The 20,237-nt window shown below is 30.7% G+C and overlaps 1 protein-coding gene across 2 annotated transcripts in view; it reads left to right on the forward strand.

Annotated features, from left to right (window-relative positions):
• The window catches only part of LOC140663852 (uncharacterized), a 58,688-nt gene that overhangs the window by 23,128 nt on the left and 15,323 nt on the right, over window positions 1–20,237 (forward strand). The window contains exons 1-2 of one of the 2 annotated variants that reach the window (XM_072888365.1): window positions 3,062–3,503; window positions 3,890–5,561. The exons of the other annotated variant lie outside the window; for it this stretch is intronic. Coding sequence (XP_072744466.1) covers window positions 4,115–5,561 — 1,447 coding nt within the window. The 5' untranslated portion in view covers window positions 3,062–3,503; window positions 3,890–4,114. Of the gene's footprint in view, window positions 1–3,061; window positions 3,504–3,889; window positions 5,562–20,237 lie in introns of those variants that run through there. 2 annotated transcript variants of the gene reach the window in all.

Consider the following 20,237-nt stretch of genomic DNA (forward strand, 5'->3'; position numbering starts at 1 on the left):
AAAAGACATTTACATACGCAAGAAATGTGAAATGTTCTATGTGATATCGTGTCAAAACTAACATTAGACAAAAAAATACGCGGAACTTCGAAGATTAAATAGGGATTATAACTTCATAAATGTCAACGAAAATCTAGTAATGCGTAGGTGTAAAGTAATTTGAAAAGGAACATCTGACGACGTAAAACTTATCAAGAAATGTCATGGATAGGGCAATTTGTAGACAGATCAGTCTTATTCAACTTTTCATTTCAATAATGTATAATCGTATTTTTATAACTATTCATCTTTTTTTTTTATGTATTATATCCAAACGGTGCAACATATAAGATAATATATTAATGTAATATTTTATATAATGTATACAAATTTATAATTTTGTTAATTAAAAAACTTGTTTTGTTTAGGGTCTTTTAAATAATACATAATATTATATTTTATTATTATAATTAATAAATTTTGTATCTTACAATAGAGAAAGAGAACCATACTGTCAAAAGTTATATCTATTTTACTAAAATACATATTTTGTGATTTTAAATACAATCTAAAATATCAGCACACAATCTGTTCATTTCCTTGTCTAGTACAAAATATATACTTCTATTGAATTGTGCACATTAAATAATATTAATAATACTGATATAATAATGATAATATAAAAGTCGGAAAAAATGATTGTATTACTGAAAATGAAAGTCTACATTTATTCTATGGTGACTGAATATACTTTATAAGTATTATCTCTTAAACTTCCCCTCAGACATGACGTTTTGACCGAGTAATACTTAGCTGCTCGACAGTTTCTTTGTCCGTCCATCACTGGAGGACACTGTTCTCCTGTCAGTAGTATTGTACTGTTCGCATCTTGCCATAAGATGCTATATCGAATCGATATGTAATAACGAGTGAAACATGACACGCGGAAAGAGTGTTGACGAAGTCTTAACGGAATGACATGCGAACAATATGATGCTAGCATGACACAAGCATTTAGTTAAAGCAGACCAAAGCCTTTGGCGAAGTAATCCTTAACCCCTTGCGAATCATTTTCATGACTGGGATAGGTTTATCGTAGATCTTGTTTAACAATGTGATTTTGACGACTCATACATTTCTAATTTTCTAATAAGCATAAAAGATTATTTTATTTAGAATTGTTTAATTCTTATATGATACTTCCATTTTTAATTATAATTTTACATATTTTTTTTAAATAAGAAAAATGTTTTATACATTGCACATACTATGTTTCGTATATGTTTTATTACGAATACAAAGATAAAAATTGCACGAATATATAAAATGTTTCCGCAATTAAACAAAATAAATAACACGACGAAAAATGCTGTTAAATTATACCTTTTCTTCGAAGATTAAAGATTTCAGAATCCAGTGGATTTATCGATTTCGATCTGATAAAATATTCGCTTAATCCATAGATATATAACTATAATAACAGCTGCGCGCTTCTCAATTCATATATTCCGGGTAACGAGAGAATAATGACCAGAAAAAGGAGAGGAATGAAACGAACAGAGATTTACAGAGGAGGGATCGTCAAAGGAACCGTTCGCGAAAGGACCTTTTGGTGCGAGAATAGAAAAGTTTAGATTATCGCAGCAATTTAGATTTTTATTTCTCGCGTAATAAAATGACTCGGCCTATCGTAAAAACGTTGATGTACAAGAAAGACTGATTATATTAAACTGAAGATGAACCGAAGTCGGCGAGGATTAAAACCGATTGCGAGATACTTGCGAAAAGTTTATTTATCCCCGTTCCAAAGGAATCTTTTGTGCCAACATTATTTTAACACGAGTCTATCGGAGAAAGTACTAAATCATGCACGCAATATGGTTGCGTAATACATTGTGCTAAAGCTTTGCCTTTCGCACGCACAGTTTATACGGAACGAATGTAATTTGGCTGACTAATTGTCTATTCGAAGGCAATGGACATGAAATCAGTCCGACATCGACCTTCAACGAGAAAAGACAAAGTAGCTCTTTTGCACGATTTGTTCCACTTAATAAATTATAGAGTGCCGAAAGTAGTTGTCCATTTATCATTTAGCGATTGAAGGAAATTTCAAAGTTTTTAAATTAAAGTTTCATGAGATCGAAATTTTATTTCGAATCGTATATTTTGTGTTTAAATTCATGAGAAAAGATATAATGTGTATCGTAGTAACAAATTTCTATGCAAATACGATGTTAAAATCTCCTCATAAATGTACACAACTCTATAATAATTATAATGCAATAAATTAAATGCAATAAAGTCAAAATTAGAATTAATAAAATAAAACAAATATGTAATACTGCAGTTAACATCAACGTAGCGCAATTCAAATAAAATTGTTGTTAAAACAATAAATAAAATCAATTTTATTTAGCAATATTTTTATCACAGATGCATTTATGCAAGATTTATAATATAAGAAAGACTAAGGAACAAAGTTACGCTCACAATTTTATTGCCCGCGATAATCCATATCATAAGAAGTGTACTGATGAAGAGCTTCACACAATCATAGATTCGAGAGTAATCTTCAAAGAAATGAAACGAAAGAACACATTTCGACGGATTACTTCCGTCGTAATACTAATCATTTTCATAGAGATACGCATAGATAGGTACAGAGATAGTACAATTTATTACGGTCTAAGATAAATACTCAAGATCATTCCGACAAGTCTGGCGCGTAATAGCCACATTGATCAACATAAAAAGTAAACAGAGAAAGTAACTCCTGATGAACGATAGTCAAGTCAACGAACTGGCGCAGAGGAAACGGAAAAAGGTAGGAAAAATACCGATCTGCCACCAAGTGGAGCCGCGAGGAGAAGAATCGCCGACGAGAACTAGAAACAGCCATTGACAGAACGTATCTACGGCTACTGATGAATGACGCACGGCGTCACTGCGGTGGGAGGGAAAGTAGAGTAGCGTAGAACAGATCCAAGATGAGAGAAACACGCAAGAGGGAAGGAGAACAGAGACAAGAAGGAGAAAGAAAGAACGATTCGACGATCGCGTCCGGTACAACCTGACAATCCGCGACGACTCCGCTCTTGAAGCGGAGAGACGCCGTGGCCGTAGCCGCAGCCGCAGAGAGACACTCGGCACTCGCGCGCCGAGATCCGAGATGAGCGCTCAGTTCGCGCGCTGAGCGTGTCGCGCCCGGTCGACGCGACGGTTGGTTCCCCGTGCGATCTACAATAATATCCCGTTGTTCACAACCGGCGTATCCTCCGAGGCAGAGGACTTTCATTTGGCTCGATTTAATCGCGACCGTTACCAGGGGACTACTCCACGGCTATTTTCCGCCTACGAGATCCAGGCTACTGCGAAATGAAACTTTCCGGAAGTTTCGACTGACATAATCGCGGTTATGACGATCTTGACGCATCCTTTTCAAGAAAGTTTTATTCTATCTTCGGAAACTCTTCTCCGAAGTTTTACGAGATTTTTCAATTAAATGATAATCACCGCGGGACGTGAGAATTATGATTCTATTTACGAAGGCTTTGTAGCTGTAATAAATTAGAACCCACACGACGGTGGCGTTAATTTGAATTTAGATTATTTACGTGCAAACAAAAAACCAGTTCAATTTTTATTTTAAAATTTTATTGATACTCGTTTACATACATATAGTTTGATAAATCTGATATAAAAAAAGTTAACAGATTCCAAATTATATTTGACAACAATTCCTATAAAAATGCTATATAAATATTTAATATAATATGTAAAGAGATTAATGTATTTTTATATTTTCTTTTTTATATAAAAAAATGGATCGTAAATTAATTATATTTATGTTGAACCATAATAATATTAAAATCCTCATAAAAAATTCAAATTACTTTTTGTGTGACAGAAATAATGCACCAAGAATCTTCTATTTTCCGTTTCGATTGCAAAATTCAAATCTCGAGATAAACGCTTTTCGAGTTTCGAATTTCTGATCAAGAAGGAGATGGAAGAAACCGAGGAAGAGGAGCGACGACGACGACAAAGATGGCGACGTCACTGAAGAGAACGAAAACGACGAAAACCAGAAGCCGTGTGCCACTTTGAAATCAGAGAAAGAGAAATTTGGATAATGGCAGCCTCTCGTGTAAATTTCGAAGTTGACGAATACCAAGTGACGCCTGCAACAGCTGCAGAACCGTTGAGATCTTCGAGTGAAACTCGCATTATCGTGGCCGACTATAATAATGACTGCGTCGATTATGTCGAAGAGCCTATTAGCGGATCAAAATTCCGCAATCCTAATCACGTATCGAAGTATTCATATAATGATACCACCAAGAACCATTGCATACGAGATGGTGAAGAATGGTCAAAACAAAAAGAATCATTTCTTGAAAATGAAATTCAAATTGCCAATAAATCAGATATTAATGACGATACGAGTCATGATAAGATGGATAGCGATATTCGCAGCAATATTATCAGCGATCGTAAAATAATTATATGTAAAAAAGAAAACCAGAAGTTTAAAAATCTAAACTGTAAGATTGGAGTTTCCTGCTTATTCCGGCCAACTGACAAAATTGAGGAGAATCAAAAAATATTTAAAATTTATAATAGAGCGAACAAAACTATCCTCGACAATGAATATTGCGATTTGAAGAAAAATCGCGCTGTTCATGAAATAAAAGTTGCAATTGCACCGATAAACAATCCATGCGAATCAGCATATCGCTTCCCGGGTGCTGGTAAAACAATCGGCTCGAACAAACTCGAGCGAATCAGAAATATCGAGAGCCGTAAAGATGACTGTAACAAAGAGAAGATGGAAATCAGTTCGCAGCAAAGTTGCGGGTATTCTCACGGGGACGATGTCATTGTATCCATGCCAAACACAGACGCGCTCCAACAAGCTTCTCGAGATGAAGCGACTCGTAAGATCGTTCACATCTCCGGCAAACACAATCGCGCGCGATCGCCAAGAAGAACACGGCGAACCGCGTCCGCGAGGAACGTTATCGGGAATCGGCGAGAATCGAGGGAACGAGAAACGAATATCGTCGTTCCCTGTACGGAGGGTGACGCAAGAAAATGCGAAAACGACGGGGAGGCGCACTTCTCTTACCATCGACAATCTCATATGCAAAAATATTCAGGTTATTTGAATCGCGATGATGCTGCAACCGTCGACGTCTATGAGACGGTGAACCAAGACGCGACCAAGATCGTCAACCGAAGAAATGATTCGACGAGACCGCCGGCGCCGATCGCCACCGCACTACTTCATCGCAGTCGATCGTTGCCAAAACTGTCATTCCATGACAGCGGGATCGCTTGCAGCGATCACACACCAGTGGCACCGGAACGAACACGTGCTACGTCGCGCCAATTAGTCGCGGACCTGAGACAATTACTAACGCTAAAGCAACACTATTATCCGGAGGGTGGCTGGGGCTGGGTGGTTCTCCTCGTGGGTTTGTTAGTACAAATTCTATCACATGGCACTCACGGTGCCGTTGGCATTTTTCTTCAGCAAGTGACAGTCAAATTTGGCTCCCACGTGCATCTACAAACAGGTTAGTTTAGAGAGCAAGAAAGAATCAGAACTATTCGTTACCGGTCACTGCTAAACTACAGATAATAATCAATCGTTCCCGTCCAAATTTCATTGGGCACTCACATTTTCATAATTTGTTTTATCTTTTACTTTCTTTTTTTACTATTTTTGATTAAATATTTCAATCTTTAAAAATCAAAGATGTAAAATAAATTTTGTAAAGTTATATATAAACTTTGTAAATTTATCAATATATAAACATTTCGAATTTTATAAATTTTTTAAACGTTATTTTATATTTAGCATAAGATTTGCATAAGAATAAAATTAAGAATTGATATTATTCATTGATATTTTTATCTTTAATATTTGGATTGTAAGTTGTGATATAATCTTTGTCCTTATTTATAAAGTCATTTTTAGAAATCACAATTAAATTTCATAATAATTAATAACTAATTATTAATATATTTGTAGATTGTACATAATGAAGACAAAAAATTTAAATCTTATTGCGTTTTGACAGACAAACAGCGTAGAATGAGTAGAATGTAAACACTTTTACTTTCGTTAATACGTAGATGGTATTGATCGACGGTCGATGAATTTTTATTAGCTGCGTGTTTACATAACAAATCAAGTACTTTAAAACGAAAACATTAATTGAATCAAGAGTTTCTCCGATTTAAATCTCTCTCATACAAAGCTACTTAAGATCTTTCATAAATAACATGGAAGCCGGAAATAACAACGATAAGAGCGATGAAAAAGCACAATCATTCACTAATACAAAATTTTAAAATATAATATAAGATCTATTGGCCAAAATCGTTTTAGAGCAAAACATTATGACGATAATTCTAATTTAGACCAGAAAAGAAAAAGTCTCGATTACCAAAATTGGTCGCGAAATGAGAACGTGTCAACTGGCATTACGACTACTATCTGGAGCGGTAGTAAAATCGCGGTGCATTTTTAACATCACTGGTTTAACTTTGGACACTTTGTGATATTTCTCTGTAGAAATCGCATGCGTGCAAAAGTCGCTTCACTGGCATACGGCCAAAAACAGAAAATTGCTTTTACAGATGCATATAATAATCGGCGTTTTTGTCGCATTTAATACTATTTATCTGAAAGGGATAAAACTGGAACGTCATCGTACAGTTAAATCTCTATTCGCATGTAAGATAATATGTTTCGCGTATGAGTCCATCATGTATCGTAAAGTGTTAAAACATCACACACAGAATATAAAATGTTATAAATAACAGGAGAAACTTAAACTATATTTTACTTTGTAATATACTAAAAATGTTTTAATTAAAAGAAGAATTCAATAATATATGCTTGAAATGAAAAATAACTTCTAACATTATCTTCCAATATTTTCTTAAAATAAATAATGGATAAGTTTCCCTTCTATATAAGAATTAGAAGGATGCTTTGTTTCATTATATCAATGAGCAGTTTGGAAAGTCATCACGAATAGATCTTAATCTCGACCAATGATGAATGTATCGATATATCTTTTCATTTTTAGACGAAATAATTTACGAATCCATTTAGAACGGATTCTGGCGGCATTTGTATCAACGGCTGTTCTGTAATAATACTTCCTTATAAGGTAATTTCGCGCATCGGGGTGACGGGCACACATGGTCTCTCCTTCGAGTTTACGTTGGCCCAGATATCTCACGAGACAGAAGCTCTCGTATTGCGACATTAAGGGCGAAATTGTGGCGGATATGTGCTTACAAAAAATTGGTATTACTAACTTGCCGCTTTATAATCGCGTCAAAGGAACTCTCTCTTGCTAAATAACTGACGAACATATTGTAGTTACGTGAATTGGTGTATTGAAATGCGTCAAATAATTAAAAAGATTAAAGATATGAAGAAAATATTTAACAGACTGCCTTAGTTATTTTCAAATAAGAGATATATGTCTGTTTCTAATTTTGATATAATCTCCAAACATGTTGTAGAAGAATTAAAAAGGACAAGTTTGCCCATGTTTTTTTATCCGCACTGCCTCGTGAATTTAAGATAGTCTTTTATAATACGAGTTAGAGAAATAGATATTAAGACGAATCAATTCACACACACACACACACAGAGGAGAAATTGGTTCTCAATTTTTCTGTACAATTCAAAATGAATGATAGATAAACTGACGTCATCGAAGCAGATTCATATCAGAGCGTTGATCCTGTTCGCGTTTCAGAATAAGTCACGAGAAAGTGCTCTTTGCATATAGACACACGCACGTGACATGCGTATTTTGCCAGGTCTTGGCGCAATTTAATGTTCCCTCTTTAAATATAATCTAACGATACTTCTATTTTAATTATACTATTTAATTATTTTTCGAATTTTTTTTTTAGTTGTACTTAAGAATAACAAAGAATAAAAATAAAGAAGTCGAATGTAAAATGTTGTGTAAAAAGAAAAATATAAATTGCGAAAAAATGTAGGAAATTATTTTTATATTAGTAGAATATATTTTTATCGAATGTCTCGATTGTATAAAAAATTTTGAATAACCGTATACATTTATCTTCAGTTATAGATTATGCAAAAATAACACAGAATCAAGGACGAATAAACATTAATAACATTATGAGTTCTTTTCATTATGGCTCTAAGAGAGAATGTCAGACAGGTAACGAATTAGCACATATGATAAGATTGAATTCAGATGAGAGCAAAAAATTTGCAAATGCGTCAAGAGAACGACAGATCAATTTTTTGTTGGCGTACTTAAATGCCTGTTTTGAACATCTCTCGAAAATACTGGCCTAGAGCAATAAAGTCTCATCATCGTCAAAAATCGCACCTTTCGCCAACCTACTATAGGATTCATTAACATGTCTTCTCGTTTATAATCATTGCTTACTTTGTACTGCATTTACGTAAATATTTTATGATAGTGTGCATTAAATTACTACTTCTTCTTTTATTTTTTATGAAAATTAATCAGAAGCCTTCCTTTAACAATTTATTTTTTCATATTGTTTTAAATATTTATTATTAATATATTGCTAAATTAGCAATTTTTTATTTAATTTAAAAGTATTTTTTAGATTTTTAAAATTCTTGTATAATTTATATTCTTTTAACTTAATTTATACCATAATTATTTTATATAAAAAAATTATATTTTAAAATTACATTAAGAGAAGATCAAAGTTTTAAAAGACAGTGAAAAAGCTGACCCTTCAATACACAAAAAATATGAATTGTATGATCGTTTCTAAATATATATATATATATATATATATATATATAAGAGATAGAAGTAGAATATAAAACAATGATATGTAAATGAATACTAATGCAAATATGATACATATATCTAATATAAAAAATTTTTTTGAAGACTTATGAGAGTTTCGTGACATGCAAGTTGTAAATCTAAAGCATGATCTAGTTCTAAAAAACTCCAAGAGACATTTTTATTTATTTTGAAGAAACAGCATACTTTAAATTAAACTAGTTTATTCAAAAGATTATATATATAAAATTGAAATTTAAATGTACAAATTTAAATGTAATAATTAAAAATATACAAAAATCAAACTTTCACATAAATAATATTTTTACTTTTTAATTTTACCTTTGTTTAAAAAACTAATTTATATATATACTGAGGGAGTACGAATCATCATTGAATATCAACGAATAAACGTGAAAAAATATTAATTATTTTTGAGAATTATTTCAACACTTTTATAAAAATGTTTTACAATTACTCCCTCAGTCTAAATCTTTTATGTTAATTTTAATCAGCAGTATTGATGTACTCGTTATATATTATGTAATAAAAAAACAAAGATAAATATACTCAACATATGACACTTCCCTCAAAAATTGTACTGCTTGTATGCTGAGAAAGCACAAATAATTTTCCACTGATCTAAATCTAAACTAGTTACGTCTCTGGGTTTATCCCTAGATTCGCTCGGAAAAAATCCAGAGATTAAAATTCCATCGGATTAAAATCCAAAGCTGCTCGCATTTTCTCGCGGCGTCTGGTGTCTGACCTAGCCAGCACTTTCGATAAGGGATGTAAAATATGCGTTATGTGCCGGCGTAGGAGCGCGGAATCGGCGCGCGTACACGTTAATATTGAACATAAATGAAGTATCTCAAAGTAGAACCGCCGTTGTATCAGACTATAAAACAACATAGATGAGAGAGGTACGATAAAAATTGCCGGACTAAAAAGTTTTTTTCCTCCCTCTCCCCCTCTTCCCCTTCCGCGGCGAATGCTTTCAACGCGCAAAACCGACGTAAGTTCATCAAGATAAAGTCAATCTGAAATGCCTATTGTCGCACAGACGCCTCTCTGTCTGCTTCTCTCAAGAGAAACAAAAAGGGGGGAAGGGGAAAAGAAAAGCAAAATTCCGCTCTGTCACTTTGCACATTAAAAATTACATTGAAAATATCTCGAGAAAAGTTTCATTTATAACATTTTTACCAATTATACTATTTCGTCAACCGATAAATATTTATAAATCAATAATTTATTTAAATATTATTATTATTTATGATTTATTACAACACAAAAATATGACGATAAAAATTCTATATTTGCTCAAAATCAACACAGTAATCTAAATTACTACGAGTATCATTCTGTCGAATGGATTAACCGCACGAAATATAATCGAGATATGATCCTCGATACGAAAACGCAAGACCGCTCCGACATCTAAGAGGATTCGGTTATCTCCGGAGATGGTTTTTTTCGACGGTGGGCGTCGTTACCGCAATTGTAATCGAGAAACGCTTTACTTTTTCCGCGTAGGATGTCACCCGAAATTGTCCATTGCGACTCGCGACGAGTCTCGTAAAAAAGGCGTCGACCTTTATTTTCGTACTTCTTGTCGTTCTCTTTCTCTCTTGTTTGTTTCTTTCTTTAAATACGTCCGTCAGTCTATTTGTCTGTCGCACATATTCTTGTTACTGAAAATGCGTACCAGACGTGTACTGCATGCGGAGACCGCATCCGTAAATTTTTCGGTTTGCAATGAATTTAACGACTTGCACGTTGCTCGCTAAAAAATATTGTTCCCGGATGAATTCGTCAGTCATAAATGTCAACATCAGACAATATTTGTCATATTTAAGCACTGCAAAAGAAAAAATTGCTTTTGCTTTATTAACGTTATTATTGTTAATTCTCTTATTTGTGATTTGCTATTATTAAACAAAATATTAATTTTTTCATATTTCATATTATTGTATTGTATATTTCTAATATACGCTTCAACAAGAAATTCAATCATTTTTAACACTATTTTCCTAACGATAAATATTTTATAACAATATTTAAAACATAATTTAACAAGAATATTAGAGAAGAAATACGTGGAGTAAGACACATTTTTTATAGCTCGTTTTTATTTACAACAGCACCTTAATTACACCGATACCTAACCAGAAAGCTGCGACCATCACTGCAATTATCACGTAATTGATTTTAAACTAATTGTACGCTCACGCATTCAAACCATTTCGCATAATCTAATTGAGTTTACAAACAGAATTTAATCACAAATTTAAATTTCTCGGACTAGTAAGAATTTAATCCTTTCATACTGCATATTGCTAGCATCAATTTCTTGAGCTTCATTAATATTATGCGTCATTGTTACGATATTTGTATATCAAACAAAATATTTTAGAAATTTAAATATTTTTATAATATAAATTTATAATTTATAATATAAATTTAAAATATAAATATTTTTATTTAAATATCTATTTCATCCTTATATTTCTTGTGTATACTTATATATGTATCTTTCTTAATAACGATATATCCACATGTTTTAATAATAAATCTTTAACAATACTATTCAACAGAAACGATCTGTTTTTTCGCAGAACTAATGAGAATTTATTAGTCCCTCGAAAATATATCCGTCAGTGAATCAATGTTGCGTGGAAGTCGGTCTTTTTTATAGATATGTTTTTTTAAAGAATGTTTAAAATAAGTTAACGTAGATGAGAGAGAGAGAGAGAAAGAGAGAGAGAGAGAGAGAGAAAAAAGAAAGTAAAAAAACAGCTATAGAAAAACATTAAAGCCAAGATATAAGATATAATTGCAAGATATAAATAATATTTCAAAGAGAAAATATCGCACAAATTATTTTTAAAAAATAATATAACACAATGTTAAATTTGTTCTAAAAATTTGAAAATATTTTTCGACTGATTAATAATTGCACTAACAATAAATGTCAAGTATATAATTGTTTTATATTAATAATTGCATTAAATGCCAAATATATTATAATCTTTAGCATGATAAATCATATGATTATTTAAATGAAATATGTCAAGCTTATTGTTAGATATCATTTTCAGATTTAAATAAAATTTTTTTGGAATTAGTGTTTTGTCGTACAATTTTTTAGAATTAATTTTTTGTCGTACAATTTTTTAGAATTTGAAAGAAATCTTTCTATTGTATGAGAACAGAAAATGTATACAAAATTCAAGAAAAATTATTTTTCAACAAAAAGAGGGTACGTGTGAAACTGGCGTCTCACTTCGTAGAAACTCATTAATTATTGAATTTCTGAATTTATTTTTAATAATTCTAGTTTTTGATAGATTAAATAAACGGTTCTATTAAACAAAAAATGACTCAGAAGATAAATTGAGATGCCAAGTTCACGTTGTGTCTCACTTTGTTCACCAATAATTTTTTTTAACATTTTTTTAAGATTTTAAACGCTTGAAAATTCTATAATAATTCCATAAAAAGTTTTATATATACATAAAAAGTATTAGAATATCAATTAAATAAGTTAGATCGCTCGAGGCGCTGAGGTGAAGTGAGACGCTGGTCATATTTCGATAGTTTTATCAACTTTAAATGAGACTTTGTATTATTCTACAATCACTTTTAATTTCTAGAGACAATTCTATGCATAAAAATTATTAGCATATTTATTAAACAATGCGTAAAAATTATTAGAATATTTATTAAACAAATTAGATTGTCTGAGACGCCGGATGTGTAAGTATATCGAGGACCGAGACGCTGTATTATATTTCGATAGTTCTATCGACTTTAAGATTTTTCGTGTTATTTTGCAATCACTTTTAATTTTTAAAGAGAATTCTATAAAAATTATTAAAATATTTTTTGGAATTAATTAGATCACCCAAAATGCGAGTGTGTAACACGAAATTTTATTTAAAGTCGATAGAACCATCGAAATACAAACATGAGTCTTACCTCGGTATTTATACGTCCGACATCTCGGGCGATCAATTTAATTAATATTCTAATAATTTTTATGCATAGAACTATTGTAGAATTCTTAAACTTAAAACTGACAAGAATGTTAAAAAGATCGTCGAAGGAAAAGTGAGACGCAGCGTGAATCTAGTGTCTCATTATCAATTTATCTTAAGCTTTTTTGTCTCGAGCCATTTTTTGGAATGACCAGAACTATTTATTTAATTTAGATTTATTATTAAGAGTTCTAGAATTATTAAAATAAAAGCCAGAACTCTTAAGAATTAATAAGTTTACACGAAGTGAGATGCCAGCTTCACACTCTAAATCTAAATAGAATTACACGAAATACATTATGACCGTGACAAAAAAGATTAATTCCGCGAATAATAAATTACCTCATGATTGCTCCGACGAAGCCCGATGCCATCCCAGGTTGGCTCATCTCTTGATTCTTTGTCGATACACTTCAAAAGCATTCACAAAACACTCGCGTTTAATTACAAACATATTAATTAAAACTCGAAAATAACGATCGCGCAACATTTTGTATGACACTCCTGATTTCAATACATATTATTGATACACAAAATTTATGTCGGATCTGTACCTTCCCGCTTATATATCTCCGCACGAACGATAAATCACTGTACATAGCGCGTTATATACATGCAAAACATCGGCGTATACTTTTTCGCGGATTAATAGATATGTCCAATAAAACGATCGTTCGTTTTCCAATTCAGTAAGTACACTCGACTTTTGTTCGCGCACGAAATTCACTCGCAAAATACATGCGAAAGCAAACGACGCGGTTACAAAATCGGACGACCTCGAAGGTCACGAAACGTCACGATTACGACGAACGCACACGGATAAATCTGTCTAGAGACTGCAGCTCATCTCTATCTAAATCTCGATTCTCTTCTGACATGCACTTGTACACTAATATTCGTTTGAAATCGACGAGAAGAACACGGAGCATCGCGATCCGACCCGGCTTCATAAACACTGGGCGCGAAATGACGGTCGTGAAGGCAAACTCTGACTCCATTTTCGCGTAACTGTATCAGTTACATCGTATTAAATAATTATCTTTATACTCGCATATATAATTCGCTATAAAACTCAAGTAGAATTCTATTTATAATTTGAAGTCCTATGTGTCCCTTCCTATCTCTTTCTCTCTCTTTCTCTATTTATTAACGTATATATGTGTGTCCTAATAGATGTATGTATATTGTTTTTAATTCTTTAATGCTTTTTCTGTATTATATACGATGCGTAAAATTATAAATAATCCAATCTCATTTAAAGTCGATATCAACTATTAAAATATGATTCATTTCGGTGCACTTATATGCAGTTATTTGCAGTGTTGAGGATGATCTAGGTTTTTTTGTTTAATAAATATTTTAATAATATTTATTCACAGAACACTATCTGGAAATTAAAATTAATTACAGATTGACACGAAATCTCACTTATTGTTACACCTATCCGAAATACAACCGGTGTCTCATCTCAGTAGGTACGTCATTTGAAGCAGTCTCATTTAATTAATATTTACATTTATTTAATTAATAATTTTTACTCATAGAACTGTTTTGTAAAAATTATTAAAATATTTATTAAACAACTTAATTAATTATATTAATTATATTTAAATTTATGATATATATTTGTACTCGAAAAAACTCACTAAAAATAACGTACGCTATCCATTTCATATCTTGATCGATATTGCAATATTACAATCACGTACGAAGATCTAATTTTCTATCGACAGCCAAGAAGCGAATTTTTGTATGAAAAATTAAGCATTTATTTCATTGCATTCTCCGATAAAATTCAATTATCTTGCTCGACCTCATACATCGATCTCGTCATTCATACAAGCTTTCCTAATACAAAGAACATATTCTTAGTTCGAAAAAAATGTTTGACTTTCAAATACACCATATATTACTATAAAGCTATTTATAATATTGAAGAATTTTATTAAAAAGTAATATTGATCCGAAGCGTACGAGTATAATTACAAATCTTATTAATTTATCAAATACGTTATTATTAACGTAAATACGTTATTATTAACTTTTAATAAATATATTCGGTCAGTTTTCTCGTTTATAGTTGATATTATTATAATTTAAAAATGATATATCCAGAAACAATTACGCTATAATAATTTAATGTAATAATATAACAATTAATGTAATTAATGCAATAATTTAATGTAATAATAATGTAATAATTTTTTACTACAGAGATTAAATAATAATTATAAATCACACATATTAATATAAATTGCAAAATTTGTATTGCAAGATATTTTGCGGTGAAAAAACGCATGGGAGAAGAGCTCTAGGACACAATTGACATTGGAATTATCGATTCGACAAGCATGAACGCAACAAGTTGATTACAATCTTTGTATAATACTACTTAAGATACAGAATACGAGCTTTGCATGTACTTAGTAGATACGCATATAATGAAATGACTCGTGTTAAATTTCTGATGAGAAGCAGTTCCTTCTTGAATCTTATACAATATCAATCGCGATAAAAAGAAACGAATGAATTGATCTTTCTAATATGTTGATAAGATTACAAATAGAAAATTGAATAATGCAATGTACATATAACAATGTATTCAATCTATACAATAAATAATTCTAATATAGAAATATATACGTATACTATATATAATAATTGATATTTTAAAACTTTTAAAATTATAAAAATTTTTAAAAATATAATTATAATTAAACATTTATTATTGAAACAATGTTTTCTCGTGCTCTAAGATATTCATTATCGTTAAAATCTTATTATTCAAATTTTTTCATAGTTATTACAATTGTGATAATGATTTACCAAATATGTAATTGATTTTTAGTAAAATATTTATAAGAAATTTAAGAAACGAATTTATAAACCGATCGATGTATTTGATGCTTTTATCAGAAAAGCTATAATATCAATATTTTGGAATTAATATTGAGAATATTGTACAATGATTTTTTTGTACTAAAGGGATGCCCGTATCTCCCGAGGGTCTCAATGGATTCTAATCCCCTTCGTCATCAAGTGAATAAATCCGAACCTTCTGTCAGAGGCATCGTCTGTTTTAGAAAGACAATGGGATCAAGAGAGAGAACTTTGGCTAGAAAAACCTTCCATTATTCACGGATGTAAAGATATGCGTATACAAAAAGAGATAAAGATTTGCTATCATGCTGTCACTGACAGAGATCAAAAACTTATCACAGCAGCCCCAATGTTTTTCATTTTTCAAACGATTAGAGCTTCGTAAAATTAGGTCGTCGTATTTCACTTTGCACGGAAGAACCAGAAGAAACTCCGATCGGAATTGATTAATTACAAATTTTTCGTATTCTCACTTACTTAGTATTACGATTATTGCACTAAAATTATCTTATCTTATAGCAATCTATATATTAATAACTTTATAAGAAACAAGAGTTTAGACAATAGTTATTAAGAATATTAAATATTCTTTGCAAATTTAATATAATTTTTAATTTAATGTATGCTAAATAATAATTCTAAAAAACGTACAACGCGCTATATGCATATTACATATATCCAGCTTCCACATTTGATATAATATACAAATTTATCTGAATTAGATAACTATGTTTCAAGAGAAATCTTTAAGGGAAACTGCTTTGCCGGTCACAGATTTGTATGCCATGGCTTGCTACAACCATTCGCTAGAATACTATAGTTACACGATACTATAGTTTACCATGAATGAAGCAGAAATATCTACCTACGATTGGTAGCGCTTATTACATTATTTAAACGATGTTAGTTCATTTTCTATATGAATAAAAAACGGATGACTACTATTCTTTTTCAAATTTAAATTGAATTAAAAAATTAAATATGTTCTATAATAAAATATATTTTATATATATTTTTATATAAAAAGTTTTAATGTCAGATTCATTATAAATGCATCTTTAATCTATGTTTTTCTTTAATCTTAATAAATAGAATATTTGCATTTATTACATTTTCGGTTATTTAAAATTATGAGCAAAAACTTTTAAATATCCTTAAAAAAGCTAATAAAAATAAAATTTTATTTTTTAAATAATTTTAAATATTAATCATAAAGATAAATTATGACAACCAATATATAAAATCAAAAAACAAGTTTTCACAAAAAAAAATATCAACTTTGATGAACCATCATCTTTAAATTAATGAATAGTATTTAATTGATTCACTTTTAATTTCTCCAAAATTTGATATTAAAATCAAAATAAAATATCGAATTATTGTAAAACAGATCTGTTCATCATTTGAATTTATTTTGAAAACTCAAATACGATTTATCATAATTTGTCAGCTATTTGTTCACTATGCTAAGGAATCTATGAAATTCTTCATCTTATAATCAATGTGGATAAAGATAAACAGTTTGTAAGTTGATGTAACTATTGAATAAACACATAAACACACAATCAAATATTTCGTAGCAATTACGGTGACTCTAATTGTAAATGCTCGTTTCATCTTTTCGTAGTATTAATACCTTTTCAATGTCTCAAACATACACTTTATTTTATATATACGCACAAAATTTTGTTAAAATAAATAAATTAAAAATATAGATAATTTTCTATGAAAAGTTTTCTAATGATACTAAATGTCATGTCTGATGATTGCTTAAAAAACATAATTACAACTCTCAAAGAACTCTATAAGCTTTTGACCAAGTATATTCCGCGTCTCAATGAGTCGTATCGACGTTCTGATTCGTTAAACACATTGATCGAGAACGAAGAGTTTGGTAAGCGGACGACGAAACCTCGAAAGCTGCTCGCTACTTCAACTATCTTCTTCTCTTCATGCAATAGAGAGAAGTGCTTAACGACTCGGCAATCTGAGTGACTCATGTTCCTTCTCTCGAGAATTACGATCAAATTACATTCGCGATCTTTCCTTTCTCCTGTGTTCGTTTCTAACTATTTGCGGATTTTGCGACAAATATATATCCAATTTGCTTGACTTTTAATCTCAATTTTCCTTTGAATATAAACCAAAGCCAATATGTAATAAGAATATATGTGATAAATATTTTATTATTCTTTTTGACTCGATAATTTAATACATAAAGAAAAAATATAACGTATATAAAATATTATTCGTTTGAAATCGTATTAAGCATTTGATTAAAAATTTATACGTTTAAATTTGAAATTATCTATACATATACATATATATTTTTTTCGTGTGTTGTTCCTGCCAAAAAATAGGCAACTAATGAAATTCTATATTCCGTCAACTTTATATTTCAACTATAAAGTTAATTATTCGCATATTGTTTTCTTTCTGTAAAAGGAGTTTATAATTACTAGAAGCACATAAAAAAATAAATAATTGTTTCTGATTTCAACCTTATAATCTTTGCATTTAGTACCTTCTTTCGGATATAACCTTATATTAACACATGTAATCTTTTTCACTTATAATTAGAAACATTAATCGTAATTTACGAGAATCTTGTAACTTTCGCTTCGAGAAATTAAAAGTGGATTATCACGGATTTGGCTTACTGTGAGCGTCATCGTGCGATTTATCCTACTTTATTTCTACTTATTCTCTTTAAGAACCTTGACACTGAGACCTTGAGACTTTTTGCGTCACACTATGACCACTCACACGAACAAATTGTTTCACTCACGTTTGCGAAAAACTATTAATGTTACTGTCTCTTAATACAACGAGATTGGTTAGGGAATTGGAAGAGAATAAGATAAGACAAACTACCATTTAAAGACTAAGAGTTATTAATCATGAGAAACAACGACTTGGTAGCTTGATCCCTTTTCATCTTTCGTCGCAACCACCCCTATAATTTAGTTGCGTAGAATAACAATAATACGTGCAAGAAAAGGAGTTTAATGGATTATTACCGTTTGTGTCGCCTATATTGCTTCTATCTAAATATGACATTCTAATGCACAGTCACACAGACAGTGTGTGTATTATTATATTTGGATTAAATTCTCCTAATTTTAACTATTCAAGATATCAAGTTACGTGTCGCTTTAAAAAAATTTAATTTTTTTTATATCTCCTTGATCGCGGATTTGAAAATATAAAACTGACAACATTAAAATTTTAAGGTTTTACTTTTTATATATTTGACATAACAATGTTACCGCACTTCTTGAATTAATGACTATATTCAAAATTTGATGTAAAAATAGGTAACGCGCGCGGTGCTTAATTTATTCTGCGATCGATAATAGTATTTAGGTCGTATCAATCAAATCTTTTATGTATTCCGTGCGTGATAAAATTTCGAATTTCAGATCTCGAATATTTATAGAAAAGAAGTCAATAATACAAACACGAACAACGGCTTTCTCACCTTTTAGACACGTGATAAAATCATAGCTCCTGTTATCCATCGTTACCCAGGGCATTCTAATTATCGAGGAATTGGACACAACTAAAAAACAAAAATAGAATGTTCAAAAGAAGAAACACATTTTATATATCAACGAAATTAAGAGATTTTTCATATTTTCGGAAAGAGCGGAAGGAGGGAGTGTTTAAGACGACGAAATGCTGTCGCGAGATTTATAATGGCCTGCGATTCGACAGCTGCAACATGGTTTCGTGGTAAAAATAGGCGTCGTCGACATCTTAACGATACAAGGATCGAAAACAATCTGCGAGAACCGTGTGCATAATATTTATGCATTTTGACCGACAATTCTGAACTCTTATTTAACATTTTGAATATATTCCGTTGCGACGATATAAGAAAATATTAATAAGCATCTGCTTTCTAACGTGTATTTCGTGTTTATTTTGACAGAAGAAAGTTGAAATAGTTTTGATTTATATTATTTCGTTCAACTATTCAACTATATATGTATCATACTATATCATACTAGTACTTAATAAAAGGTCGTTATCGAATATCACACGCAAAAGTGCGTGCAAAATATAACGTAGTTGATATTAGAGTCATACTTAAATTCATCATTCTGTCACATTTCTGGCAATGTATATTATTGATTAAATATAATTACCATCTTATCTAATCGTCATCTCAATTTATTTTGTAAAGTCAATGACTTTATAATGATGAATTAATCAAAAGAAAATCTGATGTTTTTTTGACTACATCACACACATATACAGACTCTCATCTCTAGAAATAATCTTTTTTCTAAAAATAAAAAAATACTATGTCAATAAAAATCTCAGATAAAAAATCAAAATATTTAGCTGGCAAAATATTTCTTGTTAATTTGAAAAAAATTTTTAGAGTAAATTTATTTTAATTTTTTATTTTATTTTTTTAATCTAATTCTTTGTCACAATATTGTATAATACTATATAATATAATTGCATATAATATTTATATATATTATAC

The sequence above is a fragment of the Anoplolepis gracilipes genome, chromosome 3 (assembly GCF_047496725.1).
Source record: "Anoplolepis gracilipes chromosome 3, ASM4749672v1, whole genome shotgun sequence".
In the NCBI taxonomy this organism is placed as follows: domain Eukaryota; kingdom Metazoa; phylum Arthropoda; class Insecta; order Hymenoptera; family Formicidae; genus Anoplolepis; species Anoplolepis gracilipes.